The 16,531-nt window shown below is 45.2% G+C and overlaps 1 protein-coding gene across 3 annotated transcripts in view; it reads right to left on the bottom strand.

The window, feature by feature from the left end:
• The window catches only part of LRRC8C (leucine rich repeat containing 8 family member C), a 121,944-nt gene that overhangs the window by 31,708 nt on the left and 73,705 nt on the right, over positions 1-16,531 (bottom strand). For 2 of the 3 annotated variants that reach the window (XM_001929205.6, XM_005663701.3), the window contains exon 2: positions 4,125-4,266. In XM_001929205.6, the coding sequence (XP_001929240.4) occupies positions 4,125-4,262 (138 nt within the window). In that variant the 5' untranslated portion in view covers positions 4,263-4,266. Of the gene's footprint in view, positions 1-4,124; positions 4,267-9,135; positions 12,163-16,531 lie in introns of those variants that run through there. The other variant, XM_013997403.2, reaches the window with a different exon arrangement.

Raw genomic sequence — 16,531 nt, forward strand, 5'->3', positions numbered from 1 at the left:
CAGGCGGCATCAAGCTCTCTTTCTCTTTGGGGGAATCTTCCCCTCTGCCTGTGGTGTGGTCCACACGGCTGCCCGGGAGCTAGTCTCTCCCCGAGCTCTCCTCCCTGGATCATCTCAGGTTGCAAGGAAAAGACCCACCTCAGGCAGACTTGCATTTACTCTGGCCTAGACGCCTTAGGCTCCGGAGGGGCCAAGAGCTCCTGAAGCTTGATAGATACATCTTTCATGTGTCAAGGGGACAGCCCCTGTTACGTGTGTCAACACGGTCACAGAAGCCCCATGGTCAGGCTTCCTACCAGGCATTTATCACTCTCCCAGCCCAGGTGCACTTGACCAATCAGCAGCCACTTATGCCATAAGCAAAGTTGCCTGGCAACACAGCTAACATTCTAACATTGCCAGGCTCCAGGGAAGCTGAGCTAGAAAGTTGAGAAAAACCGTATGTACTTGTCTTTCTCTTGCTGACTTACTTTACTTAGTATGAGAATCTCTAGTTTCATCCATATTGCTGCGAATGGCATTATTTTCTTTATTTTTAATGGCAGAGTAGTCTTCCACTGTGTACATGTACCACATCTTTTTAATCCATTCATCTGTCGATGGACATTTAGGTTGTTACTGCATCTTGGCTACTGTGAATAGTGTTGCAGTGAACACAGGGGTGCATGTATCTTTTTAGATTATGGTTTTGTCTGGATACACGCCCGGTAGTGGGATTGCTGGATCGTATCACAGGTCTCTATAGAGAACAGACGGGGAGGGAGTGGGATGCACGAGGCGTGTGGGGTTAGTAGATGCAAACTATTACATTTAGAAGGGATAATCAGTGAGGTCCTACTGTACAGCACAGAACAACCGAGATTGTTCTAGCTCAATCTCTTGGGATGGACAGACCATGATGGAAGACAGTATGAGAAAAAGAATGTCTCTATACGTACGACGGGGTCACTATGCTGTACAGCAGAAATGGACACATCGCTGTAAATCAACTATACTTCACTACAAGTAAAATATTAAAAAATTCAAAAAAAAGGAGAAACTGGGGAAAGCCAAACGTCAAAGTCTCCCACAGAAGGGGGAGGGTCCTGTGACTGCTCTGCTCATTGTGTCTTGCTCTTCCTGTCCCTCTGCCTCGACGGCTCCTCCCTGGACATCTGCACGGCCTGCTCCTGCCCCAACATCAGTGCCTTCCTCGGAAGTCACCTCCCCAGTGAGGCCACCGCCTTTGAGAACCGCACCTCCTAATGGCACCTCCTGGGACTTCCGACTGCCCTCGTATATGCTTTATTTTCATTTTCACTGTCCGCATCCCCCTCTGACATAGATGATTTACCAAGCTGATCGTGCTTGGGTTTTTCTTTTCCCCTCTAGAACGTACGTTCTGGAAGGCTGAGCTGTGTCCTCTTCCCCTCCTGCATTGATAACGCTTGGCAGCTCCAACAGGGTCTGGCACTTAGCAGGTTCTTCAACAACTATTTGTTTTATTTGTGAATGCACTGATGCCCTTTCTCTTACTCAAACTCTTATTTTTCACTGGCATTCTTTTTTTGGGTGGAGGAAGGAGGGCAAAATATTTTCAGCCCACAGAGAAAAAGCATCATGGGGTTAGGGGTGAAGGATAGAGATTTGGGGGCCAAAGAGGGCTTGGATTTCAGCAAGGGTTTTGCCACTCACCAAGGAAGTTTTCCTCATCTGTCTGTGCTGGAGTGTTGCATCATATCCTTTTTTTGTTTTGTTTTGTTTTGTTTTTAAAGATTCCACATATAAGTGGTAACACACACCAGCACATCCTGGGTTGGCCTCAGGATGAGATAACGTAAGACGTGTGCAAAGCCTTCAGAAGAGGGTCTGACGGAGGCAGCGCTTGATGTTAACTACGAGTAAAATCAGTGTTAAGAAGGCCTTGATTCGACCCTGCACTGCTTCTGCTCTTTCCTCTCCTGGCCCCTCACCCCCTCAGATGACCTACTTGCAAGTGCCACTGACCTCACAGTCTTAACTTCTTTTTCTAAAAATTTTTGTGGAAGTAGAGCTGATTTACAATGTTGGGTTCGTTTTAGGGGTTCGCTCAGTGATTCAGTTTTACGTACACACACACTTACATATCTATTCTCCCACAGTCTTTTACCCCCATTCACTTTTCCATCCACGGAACCCAAGATGGCTAAGGCCCTGGCGGCTGCGGGCCTCTGCTTGGTCTGGGAGGTGGCTGAACCAGCTGCTCTCACTGCCCCCGCCCGGCCCCTCCTCTCTCGGTTTCCACCTGTCCCTTCTTCAGAGGCGCCCGCTCCCTTCATTCCCGTATTTCTGACGTCTTCTCACTCACAGCATATTCTCTGGGGGTGACTCCGTCCCCAGGCACGGCTTCAGCTCTCGGGCTGACAACACCCAACGGGTGCCAGTCCTCCGGGGCTGTTTCCCAAAGATGCCATGCTCTCTCTTGCATCCATGACTTGGAGTTTGCTTTCCTCTTCTTTCTTTTCTTTCATTTTAAAGTCAATAAATTTTATTAGATTTATAGCTGTACAACCATCATCATAACCTAACTTTAGAAGGCTTCTGTCCCAACCCCCAGTCCATCCACCCCCCCAGCCCCGCCGCCCCAACCTGTCTCCTTTGGTAACCGTAAGTTTTTCAAAGTCTGTAAGCCAGGTTCTGTTCTGCAAATATGTTCATCATATCCTTTTTTTTTTTTTTAAAAAAAGACTCCACATATAAGTGATAACTCATGATGTTTGTGTCTCACTGTTTAACTTCACTTAGCATGATAATTTCTAGTCCATCCATGTTGCTGCAAATGCCATTATTTCATTCTTTTTTACGGCCAAGTAATATTCCATTGTTTATATGTACTGCATCTTCTTCATCCACTCCTCTGTCGATGGGCATGTAGGTTGCTTCCATGTCTTGGCCATTGTATATAGTGCTGCAATGAACACTGGGGTACATGTATCTTTTGAGCCATGGTTTTCTTCAGATAGATGCCCAGGAGTGGGATTGCTGGATCATGTGATAATTCTATTTTACTTTTTTGAGGGCTCTCCCTACTGTTTCCCACAGTGGTTGCACCAATTTACATTCCCACCAACAGTGTAAGAGGGTTCCCTTTTCTCCACGCCCTCTCCCCATTGTTTATTGTTTGCAGACTTTTGGATGATGGCCATTCTGGCTGGTGTAAGGTGGTACCTCCTAGCAGTTTCGATTTGCATTTCTCTAATAATGAGTGATGCTGAACACCTTGACACAACCTCTTGTGATGGCTCGTTTGTTTCCTGCTAAAGATGAACTGCTTATTGGTATATACGTCCTCAGAGTATAGTGCCTGGCACACAGGTATGCAAAAAAAATCTGGATCCAGAATATGAATATATATTCTCTACATAGAATAATTATGATTCAGTTACTTTTTTTTTTTTTGTCTTTTTGCCTTTTCTAGGGCCGCACCCGCGGCACATGGAGGTTCCCAGGTTAGGGGTCTAATCGGAGCTGTAGCTGCCAGCCTACGCCACAGCCACAGCAACACTGTATCCAAGCCGCATCTGTGACCTGCACCACAGCTCATGGCAATGCTGGATCCTTAACCCACTGAGCAAGGCCAGGGATCAAACTGCAACCTCATGGTTCCTAGTTGGATTCGTTAACCACTGTGCCACGAGGGGAACTCCGTGATTCAGTTACATTTTAATTCAGAACTAAACGTCATGTAAGATAATATCTCATCAAAACATCAGTTCTTCCAGAAAATCTTATCAGTGGCAAATATAAGAGACAAAGAAACAAGTTTCATTTTAACACTGTAAACGGCACTGTGGATATATCCATGCTATATTCTCCTGCAAAGCCAACTCTGGAAGATACGCGACCCCCTCTGGACGTGACGGACACCCCATATTACTTGGCTGGAGTCCAGCACTCTCTGAGCTCAGGGCAATCCTACAAGTACCACATTTACCTTATTAGGAAAGTTCGGTCAATTGGGTTTCAGGCTCGGTGCCGTGATTACAAGCACCAGATGCACGTGGAGAAGAGCCACGAATAAATACATTCGAATATATTCACGGTTAAAAATCAGGCGGCCAGCACCCTGGCCCTGGCTCCGTTGTGACACGCGTCCAGACACCCACCTGCAACGTGCAGCCAAACACACCGATCATCAGCATGGCCACCGACAGGTAATCGGTAAACACGTCCCACCATGGCTTCAGCACCCGGAAGGCAGGCTGCTGCTCAGAGAACTGCCGGAACTCCGTCACGGGAATCATGGTTCTGCGAAAGGAGACATTGCTGGGGAATTAATTCATCCTTACAGCCATACTTTCATCTTTACCACAGACTGCACTGGGAACGGCTTTTGAAGTTCTGCTTCAAACCATCGGACTCAGTGGCTCCATGGGCCCAGGAGCACCTTAGGTAGGGTTTTCTGGAGCATCTCAGAGGAAGCCCCCAGCTGAGGAAATAAGGAGCCCCCGTGGGAAGCAAGGGCCTTTATCAACCCTTGTCGCATCGCTCAGTGCCCTCGGACTCCAAGGACCAAAGAGCGCGTGACCGGAGCAGTGTGTCACTGGCTGGACCCTCCCGCCCCCTAAACGGAACACAAAGATGCCAGAAGGAGCAGAGCCCACGCTTTGAAAGGTTTTTGCTTTTTATCTTATCATCTTGAGTGGTCGTTTAAAACATTTTTAAGTGTAACCTCAGCATTGGTTGGCATTACATTTTTTTTTTTTTGTACTGATTATGTATTCAAGCCTTATTTGTAAAGCATTTTGCTTGCTCTCTGGGGATGTTTTTTCTTTTTCTTTTTGGCCACTGGTCGTTTTCTTGTAAGAGGGACACTCTTATTGGGGGAGGAGGAGGTACTGGGGAGGCCGGCGTCATTACTTTCTTGCCCCCCCCCTTGTTTCTGGTCCCTGTGCTTTTTTTTTTTTGTAATAGCCATACCTGCGGCAAACGGAAGTTCCCAGGCCAGGGGTGGAATCGGAGCTGCAGCTGAGGTCTACACCACAGCCACAGCAACACCAGATCTGAGCCTTGTCTGCGAGCCACACCACAGCTCACGGCAACGCCAGATCCTTAACTCACTGAGAGAGGCCAGGGATGGAACCTGCGTCCTCACAGGTACAACGCTGGGCCCTCAACCTGCTGAGCCACAGTGGGAACCCCTGGCTTTGGCTCTGGCTTTTCCCTCTATTTCCTACACTCCTTGTATTTCACTGTGACCCTCAGACTCATCCTCTGAGCATAAGTTTTCCCTGGAAACAGCTATCTCTCTATCTACACGAGGGCGGATCCATGAACAGGGCGCAGCTGAGGCTCTGGGGAAAGGCGACCACATCCCGCTCCTGGTCTGCACTGTCCCTTCTTGCTGCCCGGTCCCGCTGCCGTTACTGTGATCTAGGACGCAAAGTCAACCACCCGGCTCCCGGGCAAAGAAGATCTGCCCTCATCTCGCGGCAGGAAATAAGGGTGCCCAGGGCGGGCCTCACAGACAGCTTCTCCCCCTTTTGCCATCCTCGGAGCCGATCACCCAGCTCTCCACCCTGGCGAGGGGTTTAGTCTGCGTCAAGACAGGGGAAGGCTACATTTGGTGCGTTTCCTCCAAGCCTTTTTCTCCTGGATCTCCTCCTCCTCCTCCCTGATGCTGAATTAAATGCTAGACAATGAGCAGCCCAAAGAAAATCGGAGCCTGTTCTCTGAGTCCACTGGTGGCCATCTCTGGAAACTGTTAGGATATGTTCCATGCCATCCTGCTGCTTTTCCTGACTTTTCCTCAAGCGGTCATTTGCCTTCCTTGACACAATGAAGATCCAGCCACTCAACCCGGCCAAGCACCTCCTTGACATCTGTGCAGCGTCGGATGCGACGTCCTCCTTTTGTTGAAACACGACTTTTCTTAACTCCCCTGTGTTACCCGCCGCCAGCGGGCTGCAAGCTTCTAGAAAGGAGAACCTATGCCTTATGCACACGCGTGTTCTGGAAACTTGTATGGAAGCTAAGCCATCCAAGCTAAAGGACTCTGCCGAGTCCTCATGTCATCAACAGTTCAGACGAGGTCAAAGTTTGGGTTTCCTGATGCTACGTGACCTTTTTCTTCTCAACGGATCAGCACAATCTCATGGCCCCACATGGTTCCTGGCCACAGCCGTGCAGGGGCGGTCACAGGCACTAACTCATCTCAACTTCCACCGTCTGCCCAGAATATTGTCTTATTCTATTTTGCACCCCTGTCCCTTCCCACAGTGCCCGCCAAACGAGAGGCCCAGGACCCCTGTCTGTTAAATGAATGGGTGAATTCAGACGACTGTTCCTAGAGCAATGGTCCCCCAATCAAACGTGGGGTCCCCCTTGCCGGCTGCGCTGACAACCCTGACAAGCATGGTACCCACGATGCCGTCTCCCATCTTTCATAGACTTGGTTATTGTTGCCTTCGTCATCAATTCCCCTGCCCTTGGAGGGCACGGGGTTTGCTCCCTGCAGCGAGGAACCATGTCAGGAATGAAATACACCCATGTAGAGCCAAGGTCCTCAAGCCCTTTGATCTCAGGATCCCTGCACGGTCTGAGATGGCGTGTGGAGGACTGCCAGGAGGGTTGCTCATGTGGGTGATACGGTCAGCACGGACCACACTGGCAATGAAAGCCAAGAAATCTTAGAAACACGTATTAACTCATGAAAAATAACAAACCCGTTACAAGTTAACAAAAATTCTATTATTATGAAAAGTAACCACATCCTCTAAAACAAACAACAAAAAACTAGTGAGAATCATGGCATTATTTTACATCTTTTCAAATCTTGTTTCCCAGCTGGCTTCATAGAATATAGCTGGATTCTCATATCTGCCTCTTCATTCAGGCAGCTGTGATAAGTTGTCTTGATTGAAATTTATCAATTAAATATAGAAGCAGAAACAGGAGGAGTATCCTAACAGACTTTTCAGATAATTGTGGATATTGACTTTTGATAATATATCAAACTAACTTAGTTAATCGCAATATGGCCACTGAAGACTGTACCAAGGAACCTTTCAAACTTATTCATCCATCTTGTACTTTAAATAGATCTTTTAGCCATGCACAATTCTGTAACACACTTGAGTCGTCTGGAAAACACTAGCTCACTCAGTTGTGTAAAACTTCCAATTTCTACTTAAAAACCATGTTCAATAATATCACCACTGCTTTCATCAGAAAAGTTTTTAAGTAATGGGAAGCTGCCAAACTCAGTGGTGGATACCCGTTTTCCAAAAGTCTAATCATGGCTTGAGAGCCTGAATTTTATTTCTGGTGGCAAATATTATCAGGCATTTTCTTGAGGCATCAAGCTCACTTCGTTTGGAGAAAGTATCTTTCCCCATACTCAAGTCTGAATAATCTGTGTTTTATTCAATTGAAATGGCGTATTATGATAAGGTGGCTAATTCAACTTTCAACTCAAGGATGTCCCTGGAAACCCTCTGTACATGGAACTGAGAAGGCTCTATGTGGGCTCCCTCTCATCGCGCTGTGTATCTTTATGAAATGTAGTCAGGTGCCAGAGGTCTTAATAACTTGTACTGGCTCAAGGAAGACATTAAACGAAATATTTTTTTCTTTTAGGTTGTAAGTATGTGCCCATGAAGAATAGCCCCCCTTTTTTCTTGCTGCAAAGAATAATTTGGGGAGGAAACAAAGGAGAAGTCGACTAAAAAAACTCCAAAATTAATTGAAAAAAGAATTTATATTCCTTCACACATTTCAGCATCTATTAAAGCATCTATTACTAGTGAATTTCTCTTTCACTAGTTTCCAAATGACAGAAACAACCATTTCGGGGGTTGTTTCAAGCTGAAGGAGCCGCTTCTGAATAAACTGCCTAGTCTCTTCCCCTGAAGAGCCATCAGAATAATTTCATTTTATATTTAATTTTTTTTCTATTTTAGAAATACAGGAGTTCTCTTGTGGTGCAACAGGTAAGGATCTGGCATTGTCACTGGGGTGGTTCGGGGCATGGCTGTGGTGTGAGTTTGATCCCGGCCCAGGAACTTCCATATGCTGCGGGCACAGCCAAAAACACCCCCCCCCCAAAAAAAAACCCCAAATACCAAACAAAAACCCAAACCAGAAACAAAATGATTATATTTCTTCGTACTCCGATTTCTAACCCGTTACGTAAGATTTTAGCTTATGTAATGTCTTTGGAGTCGCGGTATTTCAAAGTCAGTCGAGAGATCCTCGTAGTCTAATTAAGAATATATAGTTGGTGGATGCAAACGACTACATTTGGACTGTGGATGAGCAAGAAGGCCCCGTCGTACAGCACGAGGACCATGTCCAGTGTCTTGGGGCGGGGGGACACGATGGAAGACGGCACGAGAAAAGGTACACACACGTGTGTGTGTGTGTGTGTGTGTGTGTGTGTGTGTGTGTGTGTGTGTGAGACTGGGTCACTATGTGGTGCAGCAGAAATGACACAACCCTGCAAATCATCCATGGTTTAAAAAAGAATATATAAACTTCCTTGTGTTGTGTATTTGCCTCTATATCCTTTTGTAGAAATCCACATGCATTCTTTTCGTAAAAATATTTATCACCAAGAGTCATTTTAATGGCTCTAGTGTCTATAAGCCTTTACCTCTCAAAACTATCACATCATATAATTTTTTGGCGAAGAATACTGGTAAAGTTAGTTGCAAACCCAGAGTGTCTTATTTCTTTCGTTTATTCGGCTCCTCCTGAAACAATCTGTTGTCCTCTCAGGAGAGTTTTTAATATCTTCTCCAGAATTAATTATCCAGAACAAATTCCACTCCATTTATTACCCCATGACTCTAAGAATATCAAACATACTCTACTTAGACTCAAATCCAGTTGCTAACACCGTTCCCCGGCGGCTCTCGGGTGGGAAGGCACAGCTCACTGTGCCTTGTTCCACATCTTTCTGGCCGTTGGAAAACGGCATCGTCTTTGGACTGGACAGCCACACACTGTTCAAGGAAACGAGAGCCCATCCAAGTGATACATGCATCGGTCACGCGGCAAGTGGTCCTCACGAAAAGGAATTAAAAAATGCAACACGAATCCTACGGGGAGGAAACCCACATACATCATCCATCTGTGCGGCTACATCTGTGGGTCAGCTCTCAGCCCTCACCTCACCTGCTCTATCTTCCGTATCGGGTGTAAAATGACCACTCTCCACTTGGCTCTCAGGATGCGACAGCTGTTAGGTTTTCCTCCTGTTTTCCATGCGGCTCCCTCTGCAGCTCCTTGGCTGCTTCCTTGTCTTCGCCCTGGCCTCTGACCTTGGTGCTCAGTCTGGCCCAATTCTCTTCCCTGAGCATCTTCTCCCCGGAGTGCGTCAAGCCACAATGCCTTAAATGCCATCTATTCTAAACATGAATTCATATTTGCCTCCAGACTCACGGACCAGCTGCCTGCTTGGAAGATCCTTCTGGACATCCACGGACACATGAAACTCAGTAGGTCCCAAGCCAGCTCCAGTTCCATTCTCTTATCCACACCTCCCCGACGGCCGCGCTGCAAAGCCCTGGTCTTGCAACGTTCCTCAGCTGATGGCAACTCCATCTTTCCAGTTGCTTAGACCAAAATATTTGGAGTCATCCTTGAGTATTCTATATGTTATGTCTCACATCCAATCTGTCAATAAATATTTATATGCCTTAATATAAGGAATGCCTCCTTTAAAAGAATGCTTCATGATGGCAGGAACTTTCTTTTCAATTCTATTTTGTATATTGGTATGTCCCAGTACGTAAACAATAGTGCTTTTTTTTTATAGTAGTAGTAGGCACTCGATATTTGCTGAATAACGAGCAGTTTAGTAATTGAGTTAATAAATCAGTGAATACCTAGTAATTTTAATGAAGAAAGGGGGTGCGACTGCTTTTCATTTTAGAAATAATGACTGCACAAGCAGAGCATGTGTCTGCTTGGTACTGCCACGAGAGGAAGAATCCACAGGGCAGGGCCGGGAGGGTGGCGCAGGTGAGGCCAACGCAGAGAAGGAGAGGCAAAGAGGAAGCACACAGCAATACCGTGAGTTCTTGCGGGTTCTTCGTGCTTCTCCCAATCAAAATACAGTCATCAGCACATGCTCAAAACATCAATTAAAAAGCAAATTACTTTTCTACGCAGAGCAAAGGTGGAAATAAAAACAGGATCAAAAGCCAAACTTTCTTGTTTTATAAAAAAATATCGTTCTCTCTTAGGAGAGCACGACCCGCACACTGTATTTCATTCGGCAGTTGCGGTACATGCACGGCAACAATTTTTAGAAAAATTCACTAAAGAAGGCCATAATTACATGGTGCTATAGAAATATATTAACTTCGAGAAACTCGGAGATGGGTTATAACAGTGCAGAACCTGAGAGGCACTTTAGAAGTCATCCACTCTCTCTCGTTTCATGAATGAAAAACTTCAGCCAAGCGCGATTAGGCACCACGTTCAAGGAACAGAGCTAGGGGTGATCCAGGGCTTCTGATGGAAGCTTACCTCTTAGCTAACACTACATCATGCTGACCTGAATGTAAAGAATCTAAAATACACCAGAAACAAATGGCTTCAATAAATTTCTCTAATATCAATTTCTCTTTTCATGTCCTATTTGAAAATACAAAATAAAAAATAAACTATTATTAATACATGTAAGTGGTTCTTAAACTACAGTGCTCCTAGAATCCCATAAAGGAGAAATTTAGACTCAGAAGGCACCATAAGAGGCAAGGTGAACTCCCAACCCATCGGATAAACTTCTGTGCTATTATCTCCCTGGATATTTCCATTGTCATCTGTTAAAGGAATGGCCCCATCGCTTTATTTGGAAAGGATGCAGGTTGAGCATAACCTATTTTCCCAAGGGTGGCGGGGAACAAAAATTATTCCTACCTGCATTCTGGTTCTCTCTTAATCAATCTTAATTGATTATACCTCTTTCTCATTATACTCTTCCCCGATTTAGAGAAAATCCCGTGCTTCATTTCAGTTCCAACAACTCGAGGCCATTGCTTTACCTAACAATTTTCACAGTTATCTTTAGCTTAGTCCTAAGCTTTTAATTCACTAAAAATGTGTTACATATTATTATCGGTAGCTGATTTTTCTCTCTCACAAGCACAGGTTCATTTACTCAGGGACTTGCCATAAGTAGTTACAGCATTATAATGATAACATGTGTATAAAATGCATGTGGAAGTATACATAAAAATAAGCGTGTAAGATACATCAGGCACTGTGCTAGGTGCTGGGGGAACGGAAGTGAACAAAGCAGACGAGGTGCCTGCCCTTCTCCTCGGAGCGCTAATGGGGGACACACAGTTAAAGACATTCCTACAAAAGCATGAATTGTAACCGATCCTCTCTGTACCCGTGGTTACTGTTCCCAGTGCCAGTGGTGCCTTTAGAGCTTGCTGTGTTCATCTCACTGAGGTCAGCTTTTGTCTCCTGTTGCTCTCTGTATCTTCTAGAACACTGAGCAATGTCAGCATAGAGCCTCAATACACAGTTGTTAAATTCGAAGAGCCTAAACACACACACACAGGCATACACAGACAGACACACACCACACCGAGCACTTTGTGAAAGACCAGATTCTTCTATTTTATTATCCTCTGCTATAGTCTGACGCTATAATAAAGAAGTGACGCTTACCAATGGCCTCGCATTGTAAATAACGATTATTGAAAGAACATCCACCACTGAAGAGACTGAGAAGAGGGCAAGAGTTGGGAATAATTCATAATGGCAACATCAAGGATCATTGAAATTTTAATGTACAATGTCACTGGTGACAAAGAGGAGGTACTGATGGATGATAATGACTCCTCAGGCACCAGCTTGTACCCCATGGCCACATTTTGTGACTCTCTTATCAGAACATTATCCTATCAAGAAACAAGTGACAGAGAACAGAGCCAAACCTAAAAGTCTTGTTGACAGTATAACAGTTTAGAAACACTGCACTTATAACTCTTGGTGAGATCTCGATTTCGTTGGGAGCTTGGTCAAAGAGCTTCGGCTGCATTTATATGACACTAATTTACGTATGTTGGTTCTGTACATTTTAAGTACATTTTATTTTATTTTATTTTATTTTTTTTGTCTTTTTGTTGTTGTTGTTGTTGTTGTTGTTGTTGCTATTTCTTGGGCTGCTCCCACGGCATATGGAGGTTCCCAGGCTAGGGGTCTAATCGGAGCTGTAGCCACCGGCCTACAACACAGCTACAGCAACTCGGGATCTGAGCCGTGTCTGCAACCTACACCACAGGTCACAGCAACGCTGGATCCTTAACCCACTGAGCAAGGGCAGGGACCGAACCCACAACCTCATGGTTCCTAGTCGGATTCGTTAACCACTGCGCCACGACGGGAACTCCCATTTTAAGTACATTAAAACTCAGAAATCTGTTTTGAAAACGAGGCTAAATTATGATCTCATCGTTTTTAAAAACCTGACCATCAGAGGTGGTCATTCTCTCCCTCACTCTGCTCCCCGGAACACACCTACCGTCTCTGAGAAATGAGGCCTCCGCTCCCGCACCCCACAGGTCTCGGCCACCTCTGCGTCCACACTGTTTCCTCCTCCTTTAAGCCTGCAACCGTCTTCCAGGAGCTCGTGCATCCTGAAAGCCCCCCAACCACCCAAAGGATGCTAAACCTTGAAAGGACCCTGGGTTTCCCCTTAAAGGCTTGATCCCATTCTTGTGATTTGGACAAATGTTCAGTTCTTATCCGCCTCTGCGTTCAAAACCTAAGGCTGGATTTCAACTGAGTACATCTCTAAAGACTGTTTCCAAGATGATTTTTCCCTTCCTCCAATGGTCAAAAACAGGGAGGTTCATCTCCGAGTCCAGTTTCCATGCCCGAACGAAGAGAGCACAATAGTGTCAGCAGCGGACACACTGAATATGCAGCACAGGCCAGAGAAGTCAAACACAGCAAGGGCCGGAAGCCGCCCCCACCTGGAAGGAAGCTTTCTGAGCAAGGAGTGGTGAGGAGAGGGAGGTGGGAGAGACGGGAGACCCTGCCTCCGGCACATTAAGACGAGACTTACTGTTCACTCTTCACAGACCAGAGTAGCCTGAAAAGGCAGGTGTCACCTGCTCTCTCCCATCGCTTGTTCTTGGGCCTAAAATGCTCAGTGGTTTGTCGTGTTGAGTTCCTAAGGATTCTGTGGGGAGGGCAGCTGGCTTTTCTGTTTCAACGAAAGTTCCATGTGTTTTATAAACAACTTTCACAAACACAGATAGACTGATACTTATGAAAACAGAGCACCCACCGAAAGTGACAGGGAAGCTACAGCAACTTGTTATGAAAATTTTGCCACTAAGCTTTTATTTTTTAAAATAGGATAAAATTTTCAATTTCCAGCCATATTAAGGACAACCACTAGGAAACAAAGTCGCTCTCCCCAAGAAACAAGAGATCGGGTGGTTAAAATGAGAGACTGAAAGATTAATGGATTTAGAATATGGCCATTTTAATTTTCTTTTTCATTAAACTCACCTTACAAAAATCTACTCTTCAAAATTTCTCTTTTAAGACAAGGGACCATGGAAGGGTTGGCAACAGCAGAAAAACATTAAATGCTGAATAGATCTCTTTGGGGCCTTTCAAGAATGTTGTTCTCAAGAAATTAGCTCTTGGTCTGTCTTCCCTGTTGGCCATGCTCAGTGAAATCCACGATGGAAAGAAGAGCTGTGGCTCCTACCGCTTCCAAGGGGGGAGGGGAACCAAAGGAGGAAAGTAACAACCACCAGAGTTTCTTTAGTTCAGAAAAATAAAACTGACCTGAACGCACCTGAAAACTGGAGTACTGGGTTTTTGTCCCTCAAGCCAATAAATATTTAATGCAAGGCTTTGTGCTGAAAAGAAACACATTTGTTGGGTTTGGCTCTGAAGTTAACCCATTGCTTTAATGGGCATCTTTTCCAAGTTAGACATTATATGGGTTCCCTCTTCCAACTCTTACATGCTCATAGCAAAGCTGAATAAAATCTAACATGATGATACTCAATCCTCTAAAGCCTCACATTCCAGAAGCCGAGGATGGGCAGAAAAAGCTTCTGTATATGAAGGCTCTAGGAGAATATGGCCAAGGGCCACGGGTCTCTCAGGTCTAGACTGAGCCAAAAATCGAAAGGAAGAAAACGCTTGGAAAATATAAATCAACTCACTAGGAGTTCCCACTGTGGCTCAGTGGTTAATGAATCGACAAGGAACCATGGGCTTGCGGGTTTGATCCCTGGCCTCGCTCAGTGGGTTAAGGATCTGGTGTTGCCATGAGCTGTGGTGTAGTTTGCAGACGTGGCTCAGATCTGGCGTTGCTGTGGCTGTGTAGGCCAGCAGCTGTGGCTCCGATTAGACCCCTCGCCTGGGAACCTCCATGTGCCATGGGTGTGGCCCTAAAAAGACAAAAACACACACACACACACACAAAAGTAGCTGATATACTACATTACTTGACTGCAAAGGGGCTCTTGAAAAGTCACTACCAAGGAGATGGAAGCCATAGTAGCAGGCCCTTGCTAACCTACAACTACAACTAGAATGTTCTTTCAACCTCCCTCCCTTTTCAGACTCCTCTGCATCTTGCAGACCTTAGCTCCGGTACCACTGACTCAGGGAAGCCATTCTTGATCCCCCTGTCCGGTCAGATCCAGGTCTCAGAGCACGGCGGACCTCTCTTGGGGGCCCCTGTCATCGACACCATTTGCCATTCATTTCTGTGGCTTCCGGATGGAGGTTTGTCTCCGTTGTTCTCAACACCTAACGGTCTTTGGCACAAAACAGGTGGTCAATATACTCTTGTCGAACAAATGAATAACTCATTAAAAACAAAGTTACAAGAACAGTCCAAGTGCCATCAGATCGCAGACTTATTTGTCTTTGGCAGCAAGAAGAAAATACGCAGAAAAATTTAGAGCCCATCAACTAACTTGGAATAAGACCTAAAACAGTGCCATCTTTACAGACAAACTGTATAATATCTTGAAATTGTTTATTTGCAGTTACTATTATTAGTAAGGAAAATGGCTTGGGGCCAGACGAGGGCTTGCTGAGAAAACGATCTCAAAGATGCTGAGAGCCCTGCCAAATATATCCTTAAAAACAACTCAAAGACCTCGGAAACAGGAACAAGGTACTGAGACCTGGGAATACTTCAACTTGTATGATGACATCCAGTATCTCAAGCGGTTTTGCTCAAACAACTTCCTAAGCAGGATGAAAAGGTGGATCGGGGAAGACTGAAAGGAGCACAATTGATTCAAGAGCTGTTAAACTGAAAGGTGTGAGAGATTAATCACAAATACTGCGAAACGGCAGAAAGGCCACAGACATCTATTTCGAAACTTGGATTTAGAAGGAAAAGGGGAGGCTGAAACAAGCTAAGCTACTTTTAAAAGTCAGACATCTCAAAGCTGAGCGATCTTTGGAAGTTCCGCAGTAAAATGGGATTTAGGAATGAGCGAATGATCTTTTGGGTGGCTTAGGGCCAAGGGAAAAAACAAGGTTTATGGAACAACTGTGGGGGTGTGTTTGTTTTTACTTGTCCCGTAATGTTTAATCCTATTTCCAGACGACCCATGTTAAAAACGAAATAGATGTTTCAGGGCCCTAGAAAATGGTTATACAGACATGAAGTAAAATTGTTTCCTCAGACTCTTGCCTTTGGAATGGATTGGCAATGAGATGCTGCTGTGTCGCACTGGGAACTATGTCTGGTCACTTGTGATGGAGCAGGATAATGTGAGAAAAAAGAATGTATACATGTAAGTGTAACTGGCTCACCGTGCTGTACAGTAGACAATTGACAGAACTCTGTAAACCAGCTGTAATGGAAACATTTAAAAATACAGTTAAATAATTTTCACACTGATTATATAAAAAATTGTTTCTTCAAAAACAAAGTAAATTACTCAACAAAGAAACAGACGCTGGTGAAAAGATACGTTGGTTCATTTCTACTCAAAGTTCTTAGATACAGAAAGTGTTGGAATCACTTCTGGGAACGGACTGGGATTGGGGGGAAGGAGGTGGAGAAGACCACGGGATCCTGATTCATCCTTTCTGGAGGCTGAGAGAAGAACACATCATCACTGGAGACAGTTACTCCAAGGTTTTTCGAGGACAGATACCGTATCCTAGCTCCTACCTCAGTGACTGGCAGCTTTAGTCTTTCTCTCTACAAGGACCAGCAGGGCTTTTATCGACACGGTATTGAGCTCAATGATGTGGCTACACCAATGATTAAGACAGACGTAACACCTGTCCTGCTGAATCACGTTAGGTGGAAAGACGTCTAATCACCATGGTGACAGGTATGATGAAATGCAAGTTCAGGATGCTTTGGTAGTACACTGAGGACCTGAGTACTGGGGGTTTAGGAAGTGACATCTGTATGACAACAGGTATAGGCAGGAAAAGTTACCCAGGTGAAGTTGGAGGCCAGGGCCCAGAGAACGTTCCAGGCAGAATGAAAGTCTGCACTGTGATGGCTTTTGGTTCCCCCTTTGAGATGTATCATTTGGTC

This window comes from Sus scrofa, chromosome 4 (genome assembly GCF_000003025.6).
Source record: "Sus scrofa isolate TJ Tabasco breed Duroc chromosome 4, Sscrofa11.1, whole genome shotgun sequence".
NCBI classification, from domain to species: Eukaryota; Metazoa; Chordata; class Mammalia; order Artiodactyla; family Suidae; genus Sus; species Sus scrofa.